This window comes from Gastrolobium bilobum, unplaced genomic scaffold (genome assembly GCF_033153095.1).
Source record: "Gastrolobium bilobum isolate Gb01-03AN ecotype WA unplaced genomic scaffold, APGP_CSIRO_Gbil_v1 utg7684, whole genome shotgun sequence".
NCBI classification, from domain to species: domain Eukaryota; kingdom Viridiplantae; phylum Streptophyta; class Magnoliopsida; order Fabales; family Fabaceae; genus Gastrolobium; species Gastrolobium bilobum.
The window spans coordinates 117,173-136,987 of record NW_026897041.1 but is presented as its reverse complement, the minus strand read 5'-3'; the positions used below and the strand labels follow the sequence as shown (position 1 = coordinate 136,987).

At 31.3% G+C, this 19,815-nt stretch overlaps 1 protein-coding gene across 2 annotated transcripts; it reads left to right on the top strand.

Moving 5' to 3' along the window:
- Positions 1–7,372: 7,372 nt before the first annotated feature.
- LOC133303614 (histone H1-like) lies at positions 7,373–10,574 on the top strand. 2 transcript variants are annotated; one of them, XM_061503543.1, is made up of 5 exons: positions 7,373–7,690; positions 7,790–7,983; positions 8,059–8,692; positions 9,804–9,872; positions 9,964–10,574. In XM_061503543.1, exons 1-5 carry the CDS (start codon positions 7,505–7,507, stop codon positions 10,303–10,305), a joined length of 1,425 nt encoding a protein of 474 aa, XP_061359527.1. In that variant the 5' UTR covers positions 7,373–7,504; the 3' UTR covers positions 10,306–10,574. The 2 variants fall into 2 exon arrangements, with proteins under 2 accessions (XP_061359527.1, XP_061359526.1); XM_061503542.1 differs by having other exon boundaries at positions 7,790–8,692.
- Positions 10,575–19,815: the final 9,241 nt, after the last annotated feature.

The window sequence follows — 19,815 nt, the reverse complement described above, 5'->3', positions numbered from 1 at the left end:
CTTGTTGCATCTTGTAAATGTCCTCTTGCAAATCGGAAACACGAAAGATATCCGATTGAGAGAACCTATCTTGGAGGTCAATCCAGGCATCACGAGCCTTATCTATCCATAGAATGGATTTTGCAATCGATTCACTAATAGAACGGTGAATCCAGGCAAGCACAATCGTATTACACCGTCTCCAAGCACTGAATGTAGGATCTGTATCAGGTGGAGCTTGAATGGATCCATCTATGAATCCCAGCTTGTTCTTTGATAGCAACGCCATACTCATTGCTCGCGCCCAACTGTGGTAGTTCTTTCCATCAAGAATCGGATTCACTAATACCAACACAGGGCTTTCATTAGGATGAAGAAAAAACGAATTTGCAGGGTTTGTAAGAAAATCTGGAAGTCCTTCTTGACTTGCCATTGCTCAATCAGAAATTGAAAATTTGTAGCGGAAGAGTGGGGTACCAGAGCTTTGCTCTGATACCATGTGAAATAATTTCTTGAATATATTGAGTAAAAGTGAAAAGTGTGTACAATACAAGCCAAGTGTGGCTTTTATACAGAAACCTAAGAAAGGAAAGTAAGCTGACTCAGCTAACTAAGCTAACTAAAAATAGTTACAACTGATTAACTTACTCACTAACAAACTAACAGATCGAAGCTAATGCACACGTGCATAAGTTAGTTGAACTAACTGTACAATGAGCTAATGAACAGAAAACTAAAGCTAACTGAGTCCTGATGCTTTGCTTCATGATGGGCTTGAACTTGGACTTGATTCATGATGGACTGGATCCACAATATGGGAAATAGATGTTGTCAATTACGACGCGGCATACTGAAGATCACATTGAGAAATGATAGTGTATGTGACGCGTTCTTTTGTTATAACATACTAATAAGGTTTTGACGAAATTAAATATACACCAGTAATAAAGTTTAATAATATTAATACCAATTAAATATACACCAGTAATAAGGTTTAATAATATTAATATAGCATATTTAACAATTTTAATAGATTAAATAATACTAATATAATAAGCTTTCTATGAAATTAAATATTAAATAGTAATAGTAAAAATAATATCAAATTATAAAATCTAAATACACTAACCTAACATTTAACGCTAACAAAAATCGAAACTCAAAAACCAACATAAATAAGACCACTACCCTAATATATTTAAGGAAAAACTTTAAACCTCACAAAATCACAATGGGTGAAAATGAAGATTTCCCAATTTTTTATAACCAAGGGGTCTAAGTGAAAATTTGAAACCATAGGAGATTGAATGACAAAATATCTCACCATAGTGGATCTAATTGATAAGTTTTAAACCACATGGAGTCAAATGATAAATCACAAAACCACGGTGGGTGAAAATAAAGTTTTCCCTTAAATATATTAGGGTAGTGGTCTTATTTATGTTGGTTTTTGAGTTTCGATTTTTGTTAGCGTTAAATGTTAGGTTAGTGTATTTAGATTTTATAATTTGATATTATTTTTACTATTACTATTTAATATTTAATTTCATAGAAAGCTTATTATATTAGTATTATTTAATCTATTGAAATTGTTAAATATGCTATATTAATATTATTAAACCTTATTACTGGTGTATATTTAATTGGTATTAATATTATTAAACTTTATTACTGTTGTATATTTAATTGGTATTAATATTATTAAACTGTATGTCTGTTTTATATAATTCGTACAGGGAAGGCATTAAATGCAAAAAAATTAGTATGTCATAACAAAAGAATAATAAATAAAACGAAGAATATAATATATGACTTTGAACAAAACACTTCAAATCAACTCTTTAAATATGAAATGCAAAAGGCAACGTTTAGGTGGAAGGAAGTTTTAGGTGAAACACAGCTTCTGCATAGCAAAACGGGAAAAGGCAAAGTAAAATGCAAAACACCAATGCAGAAGGAAGTTTTAGGTGGAAGGGAACGTTTAGCTGGTGAGGGTTTAATATATAGGCTTGGACGCGGTTGGTTGGAGAACATGTTTGAGACGCGGCTGCAACAGAACCGCGGACCATGTCAGATGCTGTCTCTTCCATCAACCCGTGACTGGTCCTCATGCTTGCAAAGAACGCGTCACATACACTATCATTTCTCAATGTGATATTCAGTATGCCGCGTCGTAATGCATTATTGTGATATATTTTATCACTTTGAAATTATTCCGGTGATAGTTTTTATAAAAAAGACTCTAGTAGAGTCAAAAGGCCCTTGAGGGGGCGTTTGGTTTCATGTTTTTTGAGATTTTCCTAGTTAAATGAAGTTTAGTTTTTAGAAAATCAATGTTTGGTTCAACAGGTTTTGACGAAATTCCATCTATGTGAAATGCTTGGCTTTTTGAGAAAGATAGTAATTTGAACTGTTTAGAAACTCCCGATTTGAGGGTGGTTTTTTGAGAAAATTCGGGTAAAGCACTATTGACACACTTTTTGTCATATATTTTCTTGATAAAATTTTGTCGAACCAAACTATTTTTTTTTTAATTTTTCCATCTATTCAACTTTTTCTATGGATACCTAATAATTACATTAATCTAGTATTCTTAAAATTTATTTTCAAGCAAACCCCCCCTCAGTGAAAACAGTGAAGTACTATGTTACTCTGGACGAATCTTGGAATTGGGGAATGATGAACCAACTTCTCTCTGTGGAAACTCTGTCTTGGATAACAGGCATTGTTCCCCCCTCTTTAGAGGATGGAAAGGATGGGGTCATTTGGGATGGCTCAAATGATGGAGCTTTTTCTGTCAAGGCTGTTTACAGGTTCCTTAAATCTAATATTGCTCCCGTTGCTGATCGTGCTTGGAATATGGATTGGAATTGGGGGGGCTGCAAAGGGTGAGGAACTTTGTTTGGCTTCTCATTAGTGAAAAGCTTTTTGCCAATGCTGAGTGGAACAGAAGGCACATGGGGGCTTTGAACCCATGCCCGCGATGCTCCTCTCCTCTAGAAGACTACCTTCACATCTTTAGAGATTGCTCGTTTTCAAGGTCTGTTTGGTTGAAACTGATTGGTAGGGATTAGGTGCCCATCTTCTTTAACTTAATCTCTGAAACTGGCTTGCAACTAACTTGTGTAATAAGAGTTCTAACTCTAAATTTCCACAATGGTATATTCTTTTCGGAGTCACATGTTGGTGTTTTTGGCAAGAAAGAAACAACCTCATCTTTAATGGTTGCAGCAAATCCCAAGACACCTAGGCTTGTTAATATGTAATTCTGTTATTTCCCTCCTTTACCAAAAAAAAAATGTTTATTTTGTAACGGTCCAATTTTTTTGAGTTACTATATGTTGCAAGTTGATATCGTTTAGTCCTTTTCAATGGCTAAAAAGGTTCAATCTCTTACCGAGGCGAGGTGCACACTGATACTACCACTCACAGACTTTCTTTCCCTGACCATTTTTAGCAGTCACAAGTTCTTATCATGTTAGTTTCATAGTTTAAGAGAAAAACTACAAAATAAATATATTGATCAAATTACTGTTGTTGCGATTGTAGTATTAATAATAATTACCACTATAGTATTGATGATAACTACAATTATAGAATCAATAATAATTATTATTGGAATATTGATAATGGTTACTATTATAAATTGTAGTATTAATTACAATTGTAATTATCGTCAATGCTACAACTACGTACAACTACTATTAATACTATAATCATAGCACATTAATACTATACCATCATAATACATTAATGCTATACAACTGTTAATTATATTTTATAGAAGTGACAACACGCTAAATACAACTCATATATCTCTTTACCATCACAACATTATTTATAAATTTATATAAAATAACACGAACTTTTTTTCTTTTTCTTTTTTGGTAAAACTAATTCACACAATATTATATGATTTTGCACTCTATGACAACAAACCCACTTTTTTGCCCATAGAGTTATGTATCGTATAAATTACAATTCATCAGTGTTGTTTATCTTTTTAGAAGTTGTGCCTAAAATATATTCGCCGCATATATTAAATTGAAATTTATTCTTTCAAGACATATAAAATTATTCATATTTTTATATTTTACTTAAATTTTAAAAATCCTAAAATATACATAAAACTTAATAAATTCTTCTAAAAACCATTTTGGTCAACTATCAAGCAACTTGTTAAATAATTAATATTTGTGACGACTCTTCTTATGATGAGATGATTCAATCCAACAACTAATTGCATAATAAGATAATAATAAACATAGTTCAGTGGAAACAACAGCTCTGTACTCTTTGTCGCGCGGGACCATTGTCAGTAATAGATTCGCAGTTATTGACAACACCAATTAATTCCAACGAGGGTACTCCCCCTAGTTTTTCGAAATGGCGGGAGATGCTTGGGTTTGTTTAAATTTGAATTTTTTTTGGGTGAATTAATAAACTGAATCTTTTACTTAATGAATGGAGATGTTCTCGACTCATGTTATTACTTTGTTAAAATCCCCTGAACCATGGGAATATTCTCATTCTAAAATGCTATCAATTGAATTGTAGTCCCTAAATTTTAGATATCAAAACTTGTTGAAATTGCGTTGCCTCGTATGATTATTATTTTTTTTTGGTGGTGCTCATATGATTTTATTTTATTCGCATCCTGATGCATAGAAATAAAATAACGACTCCAGTATCACCTTTGAGAGGAGTTTAAAGCCTTAATCCTGGACCCGCTCTGAATCGGACTAATCGCGAAGCGATGAACCGATAAAATATTTCTAAAATAAAATAACAAGAGGAGGTTAACAAAAATTATGCAATTAAATAAATATGTGAACAAAAGAGGTATCAAAGCCAACAAGAAGTAAAATTGGCATTAGTCATATAAGCTGCCTTCATTTAGCATGCGTGGTTGGCATTATAAAAATATTTAAGTTATTCATATTGGATTTATAACATAATAACATTTGCAGTAAAAATTGGGTTAATTTAATTGGATGTCACAATGAGAGGTTGATTGAATTAACGTTATGAATATAGATTAGTCCATAATGTTATCACAAGGTGAGACACTTATTCTTAACCTATATCTTGTGATTGTTTTATTGAGACTACAAATAGTTTTGCTAAGCATGTTAAAAATGTGAATAGTTGATCTTCTCATCCCATACGCATTATTCTCTGTTGGTCCTTTAACTTCGATTATTGTCTATTCCCGTTTATCCTTTGAAGATAACCTATAACTTAACTTTTCTTTTCTTTTTTGGATACACCTGTAGCTTAATTTATATATAACTAGGCTTTAATATTTATACAGTTAACGTAAATAAATTATCTACATTCATTCTTAAAACAACAATATTTTAAATTGAAAAATTAAAAAATTATAATAAAAAAAATTATTATAATTCTGAAATAAATTATAATTATAAAAATACTTTAATTTTTGTCCCAAAATAACATTATTTTAGATTCAATATAAATTCTACATTAATTGCAGAAAAAATAAACCCATATAATTATTATCGTGCATGTCATACTTCAGTATTAAATAGACTTTAAAATTTCGATATTACCCCTTTTGAAGTCAAATCTGATTAATTAAATATCATTTAACACTTATTACACCTTTTGCTTTTTGTGGTGAGAATTAACCTAACTCAAATTAAATTTAAGAACTCGATCGTATATGTAATTTAAATTAAAAAGATTAAAGTTTGAGAAAATAAACAGTTAAAATTTAAAGTTTTTAAAAAAAGAAAAATATTTATCCTTTAAAAAGAACAATCATTAAAATGAATTACTTTATATCCTTTAAATAGCAAACACTAATCCCTTTTAAAAAAGTAACGTTGTCCTTATAAATATTTATTTTAAGAGCAGTTAACATATGTAAAAGGAAAAAAAATTATAACGTTAAAACAAAATTTGAAAGCAATTAATAATTTATAAAAACATAAAAGTATATTAAATAATAATAATTCACATGTTTTAAGTAGAAAGAAGTAAAATTAAAAAATATATTTATTCTAAAAAATAAGCACTCTATTTCATAAAATTTATTTTGTAATAAAAAAGTTCAGTTGCATATCAAACAGCGTAATGAAAAACGTAATATTTATATATGAGAGTAATGATGGAATCACAAATTATAAGATACACATATCACATATATTTTTAAATATCAACATTAATCAATTTATTTTTTCTTTCTCGGACAAGAAGACAAACGCCTTTTTTTTTGTCGGTGCAGTTATTGTATTAAAAATATGGGTATATATTACTTCTTCATGTTAAAATTCTCTCATTCATACACATACACAGGGTGCAATTAGGATCCGAAAAAAAATAAAAACTCAAAGCGAGACTCTCGTTGCATTTTGCATGTGTACGAGAGAATTCATCACTTATATAAGATAAGTTGGCAACTGACTTAAATAAATTTTTGAAAAATTTTTGGGGCCAGAGAAATCGGGTAAGTTGGAACTGTATTTCGAGTATAAGGTGACTAGAGAAAATTGAATCAGAAAATAATACCCTACAAATATTGGGTTTTATTAGTGTTATGTAACATAATGTAAGTGTCGTTTCCAACTCTCACATCAAAAGGGAGAGAGAAAGTAGAATGATGAAAGAGAAAGAAAAACATGTGGACCCCACCTCTTTAATGTGTGTGTAGGAAAGTGAAGTTATATTATGTTAAATGATAAACATAAAATCCAAAAATATTATGTCAAAAATATAAAAATATGTGAGACACATATTTTTTCCTCTATTTTCTTTTTATATGACTCTACATGAATCTCACACACTTCTATATATGTGTAAAAGATAATTTTATCCCTTATAACATAAGATAATTAAACCTTTAGTAAAACCAAGGGGCATAACTGCAAATTAAAATAGTTGTGTCATTTTACTCTTACAAAAAAGTAGGACCCACACTTTTATTTTTTTGTTCACTCATTCTTTCCCATAATTTATCTCTTTCACTCACTTTAAATGAGATCATTTTACATCATTTAAAATAACATACACTTTTCTGTAAAAAAAAAAAAAAGGAAAATATTACCCTCATTTTAAATGAGATGATTATCTCATGTTATTTACTTCGAAAATCACGTTTTTTTTTAACGGTGGATCGTACCTTTTTTTTTTTTTCTCTTTAACATATAAAAATTATTTTAATATAAAATGAAATTAATATTTCTCAAAAACTAAATTAAAAAAAAAAGAGAGAAGAATGAGAGAGGAAAGATGGAGTGTGAGGGAGGGAAGCAAGGAAATAAGTGAAAGGAAGGGGCTATAATCAACGGTGAGAATTGCCCCCATCACTGAACTGACATCATACAACACAACACAACACAACACAACACTACCTCTGTCCCTTGAATCTACCCCTAACTCTCTCTCACTTCACTTCTCATCTCATCTCTTAGTAATAATTATCTATTTTTCTCTCTCCATCCCATTCTTCTATTCCAATTTTCGAATCCACCCCTTTTTCTCTCTCTCTCTCTATCTTTCCATGGACCCAACTTCGATCCCTCCTCCTCCTCCTCCTCTGCCCACCACCATCACCACTGCCGTCCCCTTCACCCTCGAACCCAACAATCACGTACCCCCCGCCGCCAACGTCATCCCCATCCCTAACTCCAACCCAGCTGCTGCTGCTCCTCCTACTGCCAACCACAATCATCCCCCTTATGACGAGGTAAGATGACGATGCTTTGTTTTTTTGTTTGTTTGTTTTTGTTGAAACAGCAATAACAATAATAAAAGGGATGTTTTTGTATATATGGGTGTGTGTCAGATGATATACACAGCAATTGGAGCGTTGAAGGAGAAGGACGGGTCGAGCAAGCGAGCAATAGGGAAGTACATAGAGCAAGTGTACAGAGACCTTCCACCGACTCACTCGGCCTTGTTGACTCACCACCTCAAGCGCTTGAAAACCACTGGTCTTCTCGTTATGGTCAAGAAATCTTACAAGCTCCCTCCCCCTAGATCTGATACTCATCCTCATCCTCATGCTGTTGCTGATGCTGATGCTGATGCTGATGCTTCACTTCCCCCTTCTACCACCGCCGCTCCTCTTCAAACCCCAAGGGGCCGCGGTAGGCCCCCCAAGCTCAAGCCCCAGCACCAGCCCCAATCCTTTGTGCCGCAGAATGCTGAGCCCGTCTGGGTCGCGCTTGGGCTTGCGGATGAGCCTTCAACTGAAATCATGAAAAGAGGCCCGGGACGTCCTCGAAAGATTGGCGTGGGCCCCGCGGTTCCAGTCAGAAGAGGCCGCCCACCTGGGACGGGGAGATCTAGGTTGCCGAAGAGGCCCGGCCGTCCTCCTAAGCCCAAATCCGTGTCGACAATCTCGAATGGGCTCAAGCGACGCCCGGGCCGCCCACCCAAAATTCAATCGATACCAACCGTTATACCGTTCGCCGCCCCTGCTCCTGACGTGCCCGCGGAAACATTACCGCCAACTGGTCCGACTGCTTCTGTATCCATTTGGTCACCGAGGCCCAGAGGGCGTCCCAGGAAGATTGCCGCTGCAGTTCCTGGTGTGGGAGTTCCGCCACCCCCTGTGATTGGTGGTGTCGCCCGTGGTCGTGGTCGCCGAAGGGGAAGCGGGGTGGTCTTGCCCGTGATGAGGCAGGGTCGTCCTCCGAAGCTTGCCGTCGTTGGGAGGCCCAAGAGGCCCGTGGGCCGCCCAAAGGTGATACTTTTTGCTGCATAACTGACATCTGAGTTCTAAATGTTTGTGATTCTTTCTGTTTTTTTTGTTCTGCTTTCAAGTTAACAGTGTTGCATTTATGTTAGCTTGATAAGCTTAGTTGTAGTACATATTTTCTTTACTTTTTTTTTTCAAAAATTAAATAATTTTATAGGGTGGACACTTTGAATTTCCGTACTAGATTGAATGATTGGTTACCTAAAGCAAATAGTATTAAAACCTTATGCCAGTTGACTTTTGGAAACAATTTACCTGGAAATGAAAATGTAGAGGGCAGGATTTAGTGTCTGATTTTTTGTATTTAACAGAGACAAAAAAATCTAATTTGTTATATTTTGTATTAAGTAAGCAGAGGGGGGAAAACATTTGTATTTTATTGGACCATTTGATTAAACCATTATAGCATTATTTCTCTCTCTCTCTCTCTCTCTTTTTTTTGGGCAGAGGGGTTGAAATTTGGATTGCAGGTGATAATAGGTGGAAATGTCTAATGGTAATGTCTGCTGAAAAGTTTCGAATTTATGTTTGGTTTGAGTGTTCACTATGTAGGACAAGTGTAACATTAAGACTCTCAGCAAAAAAGGGTAACATTCAGCCCTCTATGACGTGTGGATTATGTAGTTTGAATAAAGAAATGTATGGATTATAGATAATATGTACAGCTGCAAGTTCTATATCAATGGTTTTGTGTGATTTTTAAATATTTTTTTTTGGGAAAAATGTTTCTGCAGTAAATGCAGATAAGTTATCTGCATTTATTCTCAAAACGATGTCGTTTTGGTATTGAAATCTTAAAATATTATAAATATAAAGACGATTATAACCCTAAAATACATTAAAATTATAAAATACCATGATTTCCGTCCCAAAACGACGTCATATTGGTCTTACTGCAGATAACTTATCTGCTGTAACTGCAGAAAAAACGAATCCTTTTTTATTCCCGATATACTTAATAAAATTATTCTTATGTTATGAATTTAAATTACTTTATTATTGATGCTTGGCTTACCTTCTTTTTTGCTTTCTAAATTTATGGAAGTTGTTCTCATTTGCATATTCAACTGCATTTTTTTTTTTCTTTGTGAAATAGGGAGCAACGGCTGCTACTTCAGCGCAAAAGGTTGCTAATGAAGATCTAAGTAGGAAACTTAATTACTTTGTAAGTTGAAATAATCTTCCGTTTGGATGCTCATTTATTTATCATATTTCAAATATGTTATATTTCATGCTTCCATTCTTAAATTCAACAGCAATCAAAAGTGAAGGAATCTCTTGGTATGCTGAAGCCTTATTTTAACCATGAAAGTCCAGTCACTGCAATTGCAGCAATGCAAGAGTTGGAAATACTGGCAAATTTGGACCTTAAAGCATCATCAAGGGATGAAACACAACAACTGCAGCAACCACAACCGCTACCGCTACAGCTACCGCCACAGCAACAGCCGCTGCCTCAGCAACTGCCACAGGCACAGATTTATCAACAGCAATATCCCCAGATACTGCCTCAGCCACAGCTGCAGCAACTTTTTCAACCACATACATCAGCTCCAAGCCAGCAACTTTTTCAATCACATACATCTGCTCCAAGCTAGGAAGAATCACATGGGCCTCTATTTGACGGAGAACCACTTTTACAAGTGCTTCTAACAAGGCACAAGAGGTAAAAGATCTGTAAAGCGAGTAGGAGGTAGCAGTACTGATTTTTCTGAGTGAAATTGGCTGTGTCCATTTGAGTTTGTTGTTGTGCACTTTTAGATTGACCCCTGAAGTAATATTTAGAGTACTGATGATTCTGTTGTTATTCAAGTAATATTTATTTGACTTTTACAGCTTACTGTAGTCACATCAATGTTTATGTTGGTTCCTTTTAAGCTTTTATTCTCTCTGCCCCTCTTCTGTTGTTTTAATTTTTTAGTAGTTTTTGCTTGCTGTTTCTTATGATTGGCTGGTTGTGTGAACTTTATTATTTAGGTTTGCCATTTTATTTTCTCAATTCTTTCTGCCCGCAAGGCAACACTTTATTCTTATTGGATAGGTTGGTGAATGGTGAGATCCAAGGATGCCAAGGAATTCTCACATGTGAGATGCCTATAGATATCATTCAGATTAAATGATCCATTGTAAAAGGAAACTGCCTAGTTTTTATTTTTTAATTACTCTTTGGGGGCGTTTGGTAGAGGAGAAATTTTTTTTTATCCGGGACGATTTCCAGGAATATGATGAGAAAATGAGTTTTCTGAGAATGTTATCAAAAAGTTGTTTGGTAGACTAATATATTCCTGAAAATATTGGGTTAATTTGTTTGATACTATGTTTAGTTGTATTAAATTTTCCTTTTCCATAGAAATCCTAGAATACCACCTTTTGAATGGTATTCCTGGATGGTTTTTTCAAAAAAAATTACACACAAAATAAAATCCCGAGAAAATAAGATTCTCGGGAAAATTTTAAAAAACTTGTACTAAACATAGATAAATAAGATTCTCACTTTCAATTTCCCAGGAATCCTAACAAAGTCTTTCTACCCAACGGCCCCTTTAAGTTTTTCCTCCTTTTCCTTCGGTATAGTGTTCCCTCCCCCCTATTATGTGATTTTAGCTATTGAAGTTTTATTTTCCTATGATGTGTTGTGTTATTTGAAAAATAGAACCCAAGGGATCAGCCAGTATTCGATGGTTTAAGAGGTATATGAATAGATTATATACAAGGAGTCTGAAATATTTTTTATTAGAATCTAAGCAGAAATGAAATACTCCATCGGCATCATACATATGTTTTGCGTTACATTTTTACCCCCCGTATAATATCGCAAATTGTTGGAGATGAAATTCAACCGTGAGTGAGAAGCTTTATATTATTTAGATTTGGACCAATAATGGTCATATTAGTAGAAAAGATTTATAGATTTAATGTCTTAAATTTTGGATTGAAATAAAATGTTAAATTTGTTTATTGTGGTTTGTCATTTAAATTATTGGTGTAAGTATCATTTGCGAGGGATTTTGGGCATTTTTATTCGATTCAACAATGGTATCTAAGCTCTAATAGTTTGGTTGGGACAAATATTTAAAGATCATGGTATAATTGAACGGGCATATGAAGAGGAGGGTGTAACTCTAGTAGTTGAAGAAGTTCAACAAAAGACTGCTCTTTGGGTTGAGAAATTATCCTTGCAAAGGGTTCAGCTTTCCTGTACCCTTCAACGTATTATGTATAGTTTTATTTTCTTTTAGATCTGGATGTCCCAATCCTATCTGTATGGAAAAAATTGGATCAGTAATGTTTATATGTTGTATATATTGTTAAGAGAAAAAAATGTGTATCATTTTAAAGGATGTAAAGTTATGTCATGTTAAGCGAGAGAAAGAGATAGACAAAGGAGGAGAGAGGGTGGACAAAAAAAAATTAAAGATGTGAGTTTCATTTTTTGTGAGAGTGAAATAACGTAAATTGTGTCATTTAAAAATAACATAAATTATATCCTTTAAAAATGTAAATACTTTTTCCATTGTTAAACCTAAATATATTGTCATATTACTTGATCATGAATATATTACATTATTAGTATTTTTATTGTTTAATATGTTCTATATAATTAAAAATGTATATTTAATTATCACTAGATTGTGATTTGACAAGGGAATTGTGAACTGATAATTGGTTCAGATTTAAAAACATTGTATTATGAGTCAGTTTTTTTAAATATAAACCAATTCTCTATTAGTTTTCATCGGTTTTTAGACTAGTTTGGCTGATTCTTTACTGGTATGGTTTTCTAGGTTAAATTGATTGGATATTTTATCGGTTCACTAATTTTCATGTCAAAATGACCGATTTGATTCGGTTTTTTCATCAATAGGTTGTCCACAAACTCATTTCTACTTAGCATGATACATCATGCTTGGTTTGATACGATTTTTAAGGGTGGAAAAAAATAAAAAGGAAAGGATAAGACTTATGTTTTTGGGAGCTTATCATTTTTCCAATCGCTCTTTGTTGGATGGAAAGAAAAGTAACTTTTATGAGTTTCACTGTATATATGCTTCCTTTTTTTGCTCCAAATATATGCATTTTTATTTATCTATAAATATTTTTTATTAATGTAAACAAAAGAAGGAAAATATTGTTTTTTTAATTGGAAAAAATTCATATCATATTGCTTTGAATCACTTACATCTCTATATTTTTTATTTTTAAAAACAATCAACTTCATGTGATTTTTTTCAGTCACACTAGGGATGGTAAAAACGAGTCAATCCGTCATGTTAGCTTGTAACCCATATAAAATGAGCCAGGTTAGGTTGCAAAAATGAGCTGACAATCCGATCCAGCTCAAAAAAAATAGAGCCAACCCGCGGGTCAAACCGGTCAGCTCACGAGTTATTTTTTTTATTAAAAAAATATAAAAAAATAATAAGGGGCCAGATTTGTTCAATGAAAGTAGAAATTTTTTTTGATGTAAGTTTATGTTTAGCAATTTAATTAGCTTATATCATTTTTTTTTGGCTATTTTTTCCGCATTTTTTCGAGTTAACCCTAACCCTAACCCGACTCGGGTCGGGTTGGATTTTCTATCTCGTTTTTTTTTTCAAGCCAACCTTAACCTGACTCATTTTTTTCGGGTAGCAAACGGGTTGGGTCGTGTTGATCCTATTTGGCCTGTTTTGTCATTGTTAATCCACACCCTTGCTTGACACCAGTAAGAGCTTAACTAAATATACCTATTATATCATTCTTAGAAGAAAAAAAAAAGTAAAAAAAGAAAAAAAAAGATCAAATGTTACGAAAGCTTAGAAGTTAGAACACTTAATAAAAGACAAAAAAAAAAAAGAAAAAAAATCAAATGTGCCTAAATAAAAATTATAGAATAAAGACAATAAAAAAGGTCAAATTTGTCAAATTCACGACAGAAAAGACTAAAATTAAAAATAAAATTAGTCCAAATGAAAATAAATAAATACTCAAGATGAAAAATAGAATAAAAAATAAAGATAAAAAAATAAAACAAAAAGAAATCACAATTATGATTTTTCAATATATTTAGTTTTACTTTTATTTTTTTCTTGATCTATTTAATTTAGATATGTTTGGTCTTTTTTTTATTTACTTTTTGGTCTATTTTGTTGTGATTTTTTCCTCTCTTTTTAGCCTTCTGCCACCCCATTCACTAAAGAATTTCATAGAAAAAAATAGAGATATGAAAAAGACCAGACATAACTAAATAAAAAACATAAAATAGATCAAGAATAAAAAATAAAAAATAAAATCAAATACATTGAAAATTCATAATTGTGATTTAGCTTACCAAAAAAAATAAAAATATTATAAATGTGATTTCTTTTTGTTTTACATTTTTATTACATCTTTTTTCTCTTTTAGTCTTTTATTAAGTATTCTATGTTTTCATAACTTTTGTTCTTATTTTTATTTTTCTTATCACTTTATTTTCTTTTTTTAAGAAGGGTAAATTATATATATCTAATCAAGTTTCTAACCGTGTTAAGGAGGAGGTGGATGGAAAAAACTACAAGGGGTTAAGTGATTAAAAAAAATATGGATGTAAGTGATTCAAAGCAATAGCGGAGATTTTTTTGAACTTTTCCCTTTTTATTTCATGATATCAAATAAGAAGAGCGATAAATCTCTTAATTTTCTCCTTTCTTTTTCTATTGTTTTCCATTCATCTTCATCGTATTTGGTACACTTTGGTAAGTAAGGAGCGAAAAATTTAAAGTAGTCTCACCCCTTGACAGTCCTTCCACTAAAAAGGTGACACTTGGAGAAAAATAATATTTTTCTCTCTCATCTCTCCTCTAGCCCATTGATCAGAGTATGCACCACGAGCACAAAATTAAAGTTCAGTAAGGAGATTGAATTGTTGATGTTGTAACGTTGGATGAAAGTAAAAGCCTGGAAATTAGCTTTCCGTTGTGCCCATTAAAAACTATATTATTTATGTTGGTCCTGGAGAAACTTAAGAGAAGGTGAATTGAATTACATAAATTTTTTCGATTTAGATTAATGCTAATTTTTAAATTATAATTTTAACAAATATAGAAAATAGTAAAGAGATAATACTGCGATTATGTGGGAAAAAAACTCTAAAAGAAGAGGAGGGGGGGGGGGGGGATTCATTATCTCAATTTAGATATATCTAGCTAATTGAGAGACAAAACCACTATAATGAGACAAGTTCAATTTAAAGTACAAGAATATAACCTACTTTGCCTTTAACAAGAAGCACACAAATCTACCTCTAAATTCAAACTCCTCAGTCATCAAACCATTGACAATTGTAAAACTTGGTTTCAATTTAATTCTAATACAAAAGTATAAATCCCCAATTATCACTAAATAATTGTTCTTTTATTATACTAGCTAAATCAAAATCACAAAAGAAAAATTTAAAAGTTACCTTACACGTTCTAATAAATAAACAAATGGATACAAATCAAACCTAAGAGGAGTATTTAATAAATTTGTTCTTGCCTTAGTTGCTAAATTATTTTGGATGTGTTTTAGGAAGAAATGCTCACAATACTTGCAACACATTTTTCTCTCTAAAATGCCCACTCTTTAAAAAGACTTACAACATGATTATTAAGATTATTTCTCAAAATCAATTACTAGAAAAATCTCTAATTTTTTTGCACTAAATCTGTTTTTGAAGGTTATCATGTTTTTTAAAAAAACCTTCCAAATTTCTTTTTAGAAGTAGAATCAAATTTTTTAAATTTATTTTCTAAAAATTATCTTTTTAATATTAAATAGTAGAATTAAATCTTTCAAAATAAAATTTTAAAATTAAGTTTTTATTTTTAATCAAAAACCAAATTTTAAAAAAATTTAGATTAAAAATATTTTTTTTCTTTCATTTTTTTAGTTTCCAAAACTTTAAAAAATGTAACCTAATGCATGATTGGGATTCACACCATCCATCAATTACATTAAATTTAAGATTTTGTCTACCAAAAAGTAAATTAAAATTTTATCTTGCAACTTCGATTTTCATGATTTTATGACAATTTTATTCCATTAACTTCTTCATAATTCATCATATATTACATCCTAAAATAAACCTTCAATTTTTAAATTAATTTTATCTCTTAATTTTCTCCTTTCCTTTCATTTTGGTCATACTTTGCTAGACTTGATAATCAAGGAGATGAAGTGTTGATGTTTTAATGTTGACTTTTAATTTGATTGATAATATATGGATGAAAGTAAAAGAGATGGAAATTAGCTTTCCTTGAGTCCATTAAAAATTATTATTTATAATCACTCATTTATAAAGAAGACAGAGAACACTAAATAATGGTAATTTAGTTGGTATATGAAATCGGACTAATCGCGAAGCGATGAACCGATGGAATATTTCAAAAAAAAAAAATTGAGTGAGTGAGATGAGAATACGTGTTTGATCTTTCCTAATACCATCTTTTATAGGAATTTAAAATTTTAATATTGTACTCGTCTTGAATTCTGAATTAATTCATAAGAAACCTATGAAATCATCGGGGATATAAAAAAAGACAGGGAACAAAAGAAACAAAAGTCACTCCTTTGTTCATTATATAAATATTTTTCAAGTAAATTAAACTTATTAGAAAAAATAATATAAGTTGATATTTACTTACTTAAAAAAAATTCATTGGATAGCATCAAATAAAAGAGTAATGACATCTTTTCTTTTCCTTTTCCTTTTCGCTTCATAGTTGGTTGAATGTTTTTTGTTTACGCTGGTTGTGGATTGGGTTAAATTTTTTGATTTTTCTCTTTAACAGGTGATATGTAATTTCATTTGCCAGAAAATTTAGATAGTGTAAATTATATCTGCGACTTGAACACACATATCCCCGTACACTTCTTCCAGCGACACATGACAAAAGCTAATTCGCCCCATTTGCAAATGGGAGATATTAATCTTATGCTACATAAGATAGGTATCTTATATTGGTGAAACAAAATTGTGGAGCCCACAATTTTTAAAAAAAAAAGAAAAAAAAAAAATGGGTACAAAATTTTATGAGTGTGTAACATAAAACAAATATCTTATGTGACATAAGAGAAATATTTTCCTTTGCAAATATGCGCTCATCTCTGCATGACTTGAATGTGCACGACTTTCTTATTTATCTGATTGTATTATTTTGATTAAATCATTTGGACTTCCAATAGTCCGATAAAAAAAAAAGGTTATTAATTTTGCATTAAATGGGTTAATTGACCCATTGCTACGTCCTTCTCCAGTTTCCATTATTACGGACGGCAGAAATTCCTGCAACAAACTTGTCTTCGTTGTCACCATGGTGTCTTTGTCGTTTTCTTTGATAGTGCTCACTTGTTTGTATGGGTGCCAGAGTTAGCCAACGTGTAAAAGTTAAACGGTCTTACAATAATTTTTGGGGTTATTTCTGTTTGGATCCTTTTAGTTTAGAATCTCTTCTCCTTATGAATAAAAGTTAGACCAAATAAGTTTTAAAAAAAACTCTTATTAATGAAAATTCTTTATTTTTATAATGAAAAAAAAAATCAAAAATCAAAAGTTTCTAGGCGAAGCTTTTTTTATTTTAAAATGAATAGCCATAAAAATAGAGAGAGACTTTTTTTGAAATGTGTATTTTTAAACAACTTTTATATTAAAATTTTTATATAATCACCAAATAACTTTTATTTTATTTTTTTAGTTTTAACTTAAAAGTAAAAAACTAACTTAAAAGTAACTTCTAACTTAAAAAAGAGAGGATGAAACAGTCTTTAAAACTCAGTCTTTGTTTTCCAAAAATAAAAAAATATAACCCAGGTCTTTCTTTACTCAATTTTTTGAGAATTATGACTTCAGAATTTATGTTCTATATTTTATGTATACCTTTCAAAATTTCTTATACAAAATTACAAAATTTTAATGCAGTATGGGTAATAATTTTAATTTTATTTGGGTTCATCTACCATCAACCCTAATTAATTTGGGATAAAAGTATTGTTGATGATGAGAAAGATGAGTAATAATTTCAAAATAGTTTCAAGCTTAAGAGATTTGTAAATTGAACACCAACAACATTCAATTGCACCATATACTAGGAAATAGCAGCATTGGTTTATATTTTTATGCGAATAATGAGCATTTTTTTCATCTGCTATCACCAAAGCAGCCATGAAGAGAGTAATAAACTAGTTAGATGGCACGGTAGTGATCACTATAACATTTAAAATAATGATAACAAATTAACAATGCACAACAGACGAAAGAGATTATTACTCATCATTGTCCCTTCAAAATCAAGGATCGTTTCATTTTATTCAAGGATTCATCTTAAAGAGGATATTGCCATATTGGTATACATCTTTGTTTTAAATAGGTAGAATATTTGCATTTTATGAACTAGATAATTACAAGTTATTTCTAAAAAGGCCCAAAGCATAATAAACATCACAAGCAATTGTTGAATCACTTTCCAGCCTTTGATGCTGGGGGGCGTACTTGTTAAGTCAAAGCCCATTGGACAATGGTATCTAACATTCTCAAATCTCAGCATTGTACATAAACCCAATTTTTTATACTTCGATTTTTTCATCATAATCTACACATTTTATCGGGTTATTTGAGTCGACCCGTCAAAGTGGAGTCATCTTCATTTTGACACTTTTTATTTATTTAATATACAATGATGAGAATTAAATACACAATTTAATATAAATTATCCAAATCTTTCACCACTAGACCAATTTTAATGGCTTATCATTTTGACCCTTCTAATAAGATATAAGAACACTCGACTTACATTGCAAGAGAAAGGGGTTTGAATCCACCCAAAGGATGGTTCATTTGGCAACACAGAGAGAACTTGGGTTTGATTCCCATAAAATACATTATTAGTAGGGACGAGAAGCTTTAAATGTGACTAAGCTTCCACTCAAAATTAGTCTTATAACTGGCTCGGGACTGACTCGCCTCAAAGAGATAAATAGAGTCGGTGTACCAAAAAAATTAGCACCTGAACCCTTCTTAGATCTTACCCATAATTTATACTTACAATCTTTTTTCTCTTACAATTATTTTTTTACCGTTTGATCAAAATCAAATCAACAACTCTTATTTAATTTAAGAAATTGCAAAAGAAAATAAGTTATAATATAACCTTCCTCAAAATACAATAGTTTAAATTCGATACACTGAAATTGATTTTGAAAAAAAATTAATGAAGTAAAATATATTTTACCCTGATTTAAGTATAAAAATTCAATTTGACAATTTATCCTCACTAATTATCTTTAAAATCTTAATCCTGAACTCGCTTTGATCATGATTACTTTCCGTGAAGGATGTTTGTGATTTATAAAAAAAAAAACAAAGGAAAAAATATTTATATTTTTGCTACAGAAAAAATTTCTCTTTACACTCACATAAAAGTGAATGAGTCTAATTATAAAGAGAATAAAGATAAAAGATTAATTGAACCTATTTACTTTTATGTAAATGTAATAGAAAATTTTTTCTAAAATAAAAACAAAAATGTTAAACCCTTAAATTAGCTAAGCCAGAATGTATAAGTATTCAACACTTTAGTCAGGTGAAAGTATTTTTAATTTCAACACCTAAATATTTTTCTGCCAGGCTTAAATCTGGAATCAAAAGTTAAATTTGGCATAATTAATTAAATACAAGTTAACGTCACATCATAATCATCATCGATTAGAACGAGTAAATAACGGTATTATCACCAGTCACGACGAGAAGCGCCAGGGTAAATATAAAAATGATTTATGGCGCAGGAAACCATTTTCATTTTTTTTATGGTGCAAAAACCAATTTGGTTACATATAGGGACCGAATGCTTAATTGAACCACAAATAATAAACAAAACCTTAATTCATTCGCAGCTAATTGACTGTTCATGCACCCGCGCATTTGCTGTCTCATACCTTTGGTTAAAAAAATTAACAAGGTTTAAAATTATCTTATGAAAACTTGTTATGAAGTATGGGCCAATGTTAGTAAAATTGGATCGATTTGGTCGGGTTGATCCGCGAATCGATAAAACGGTCATATAATCAGTCCAGTTAAATCAATGGAATTGGGTCACCGGTCATATAATCGATGA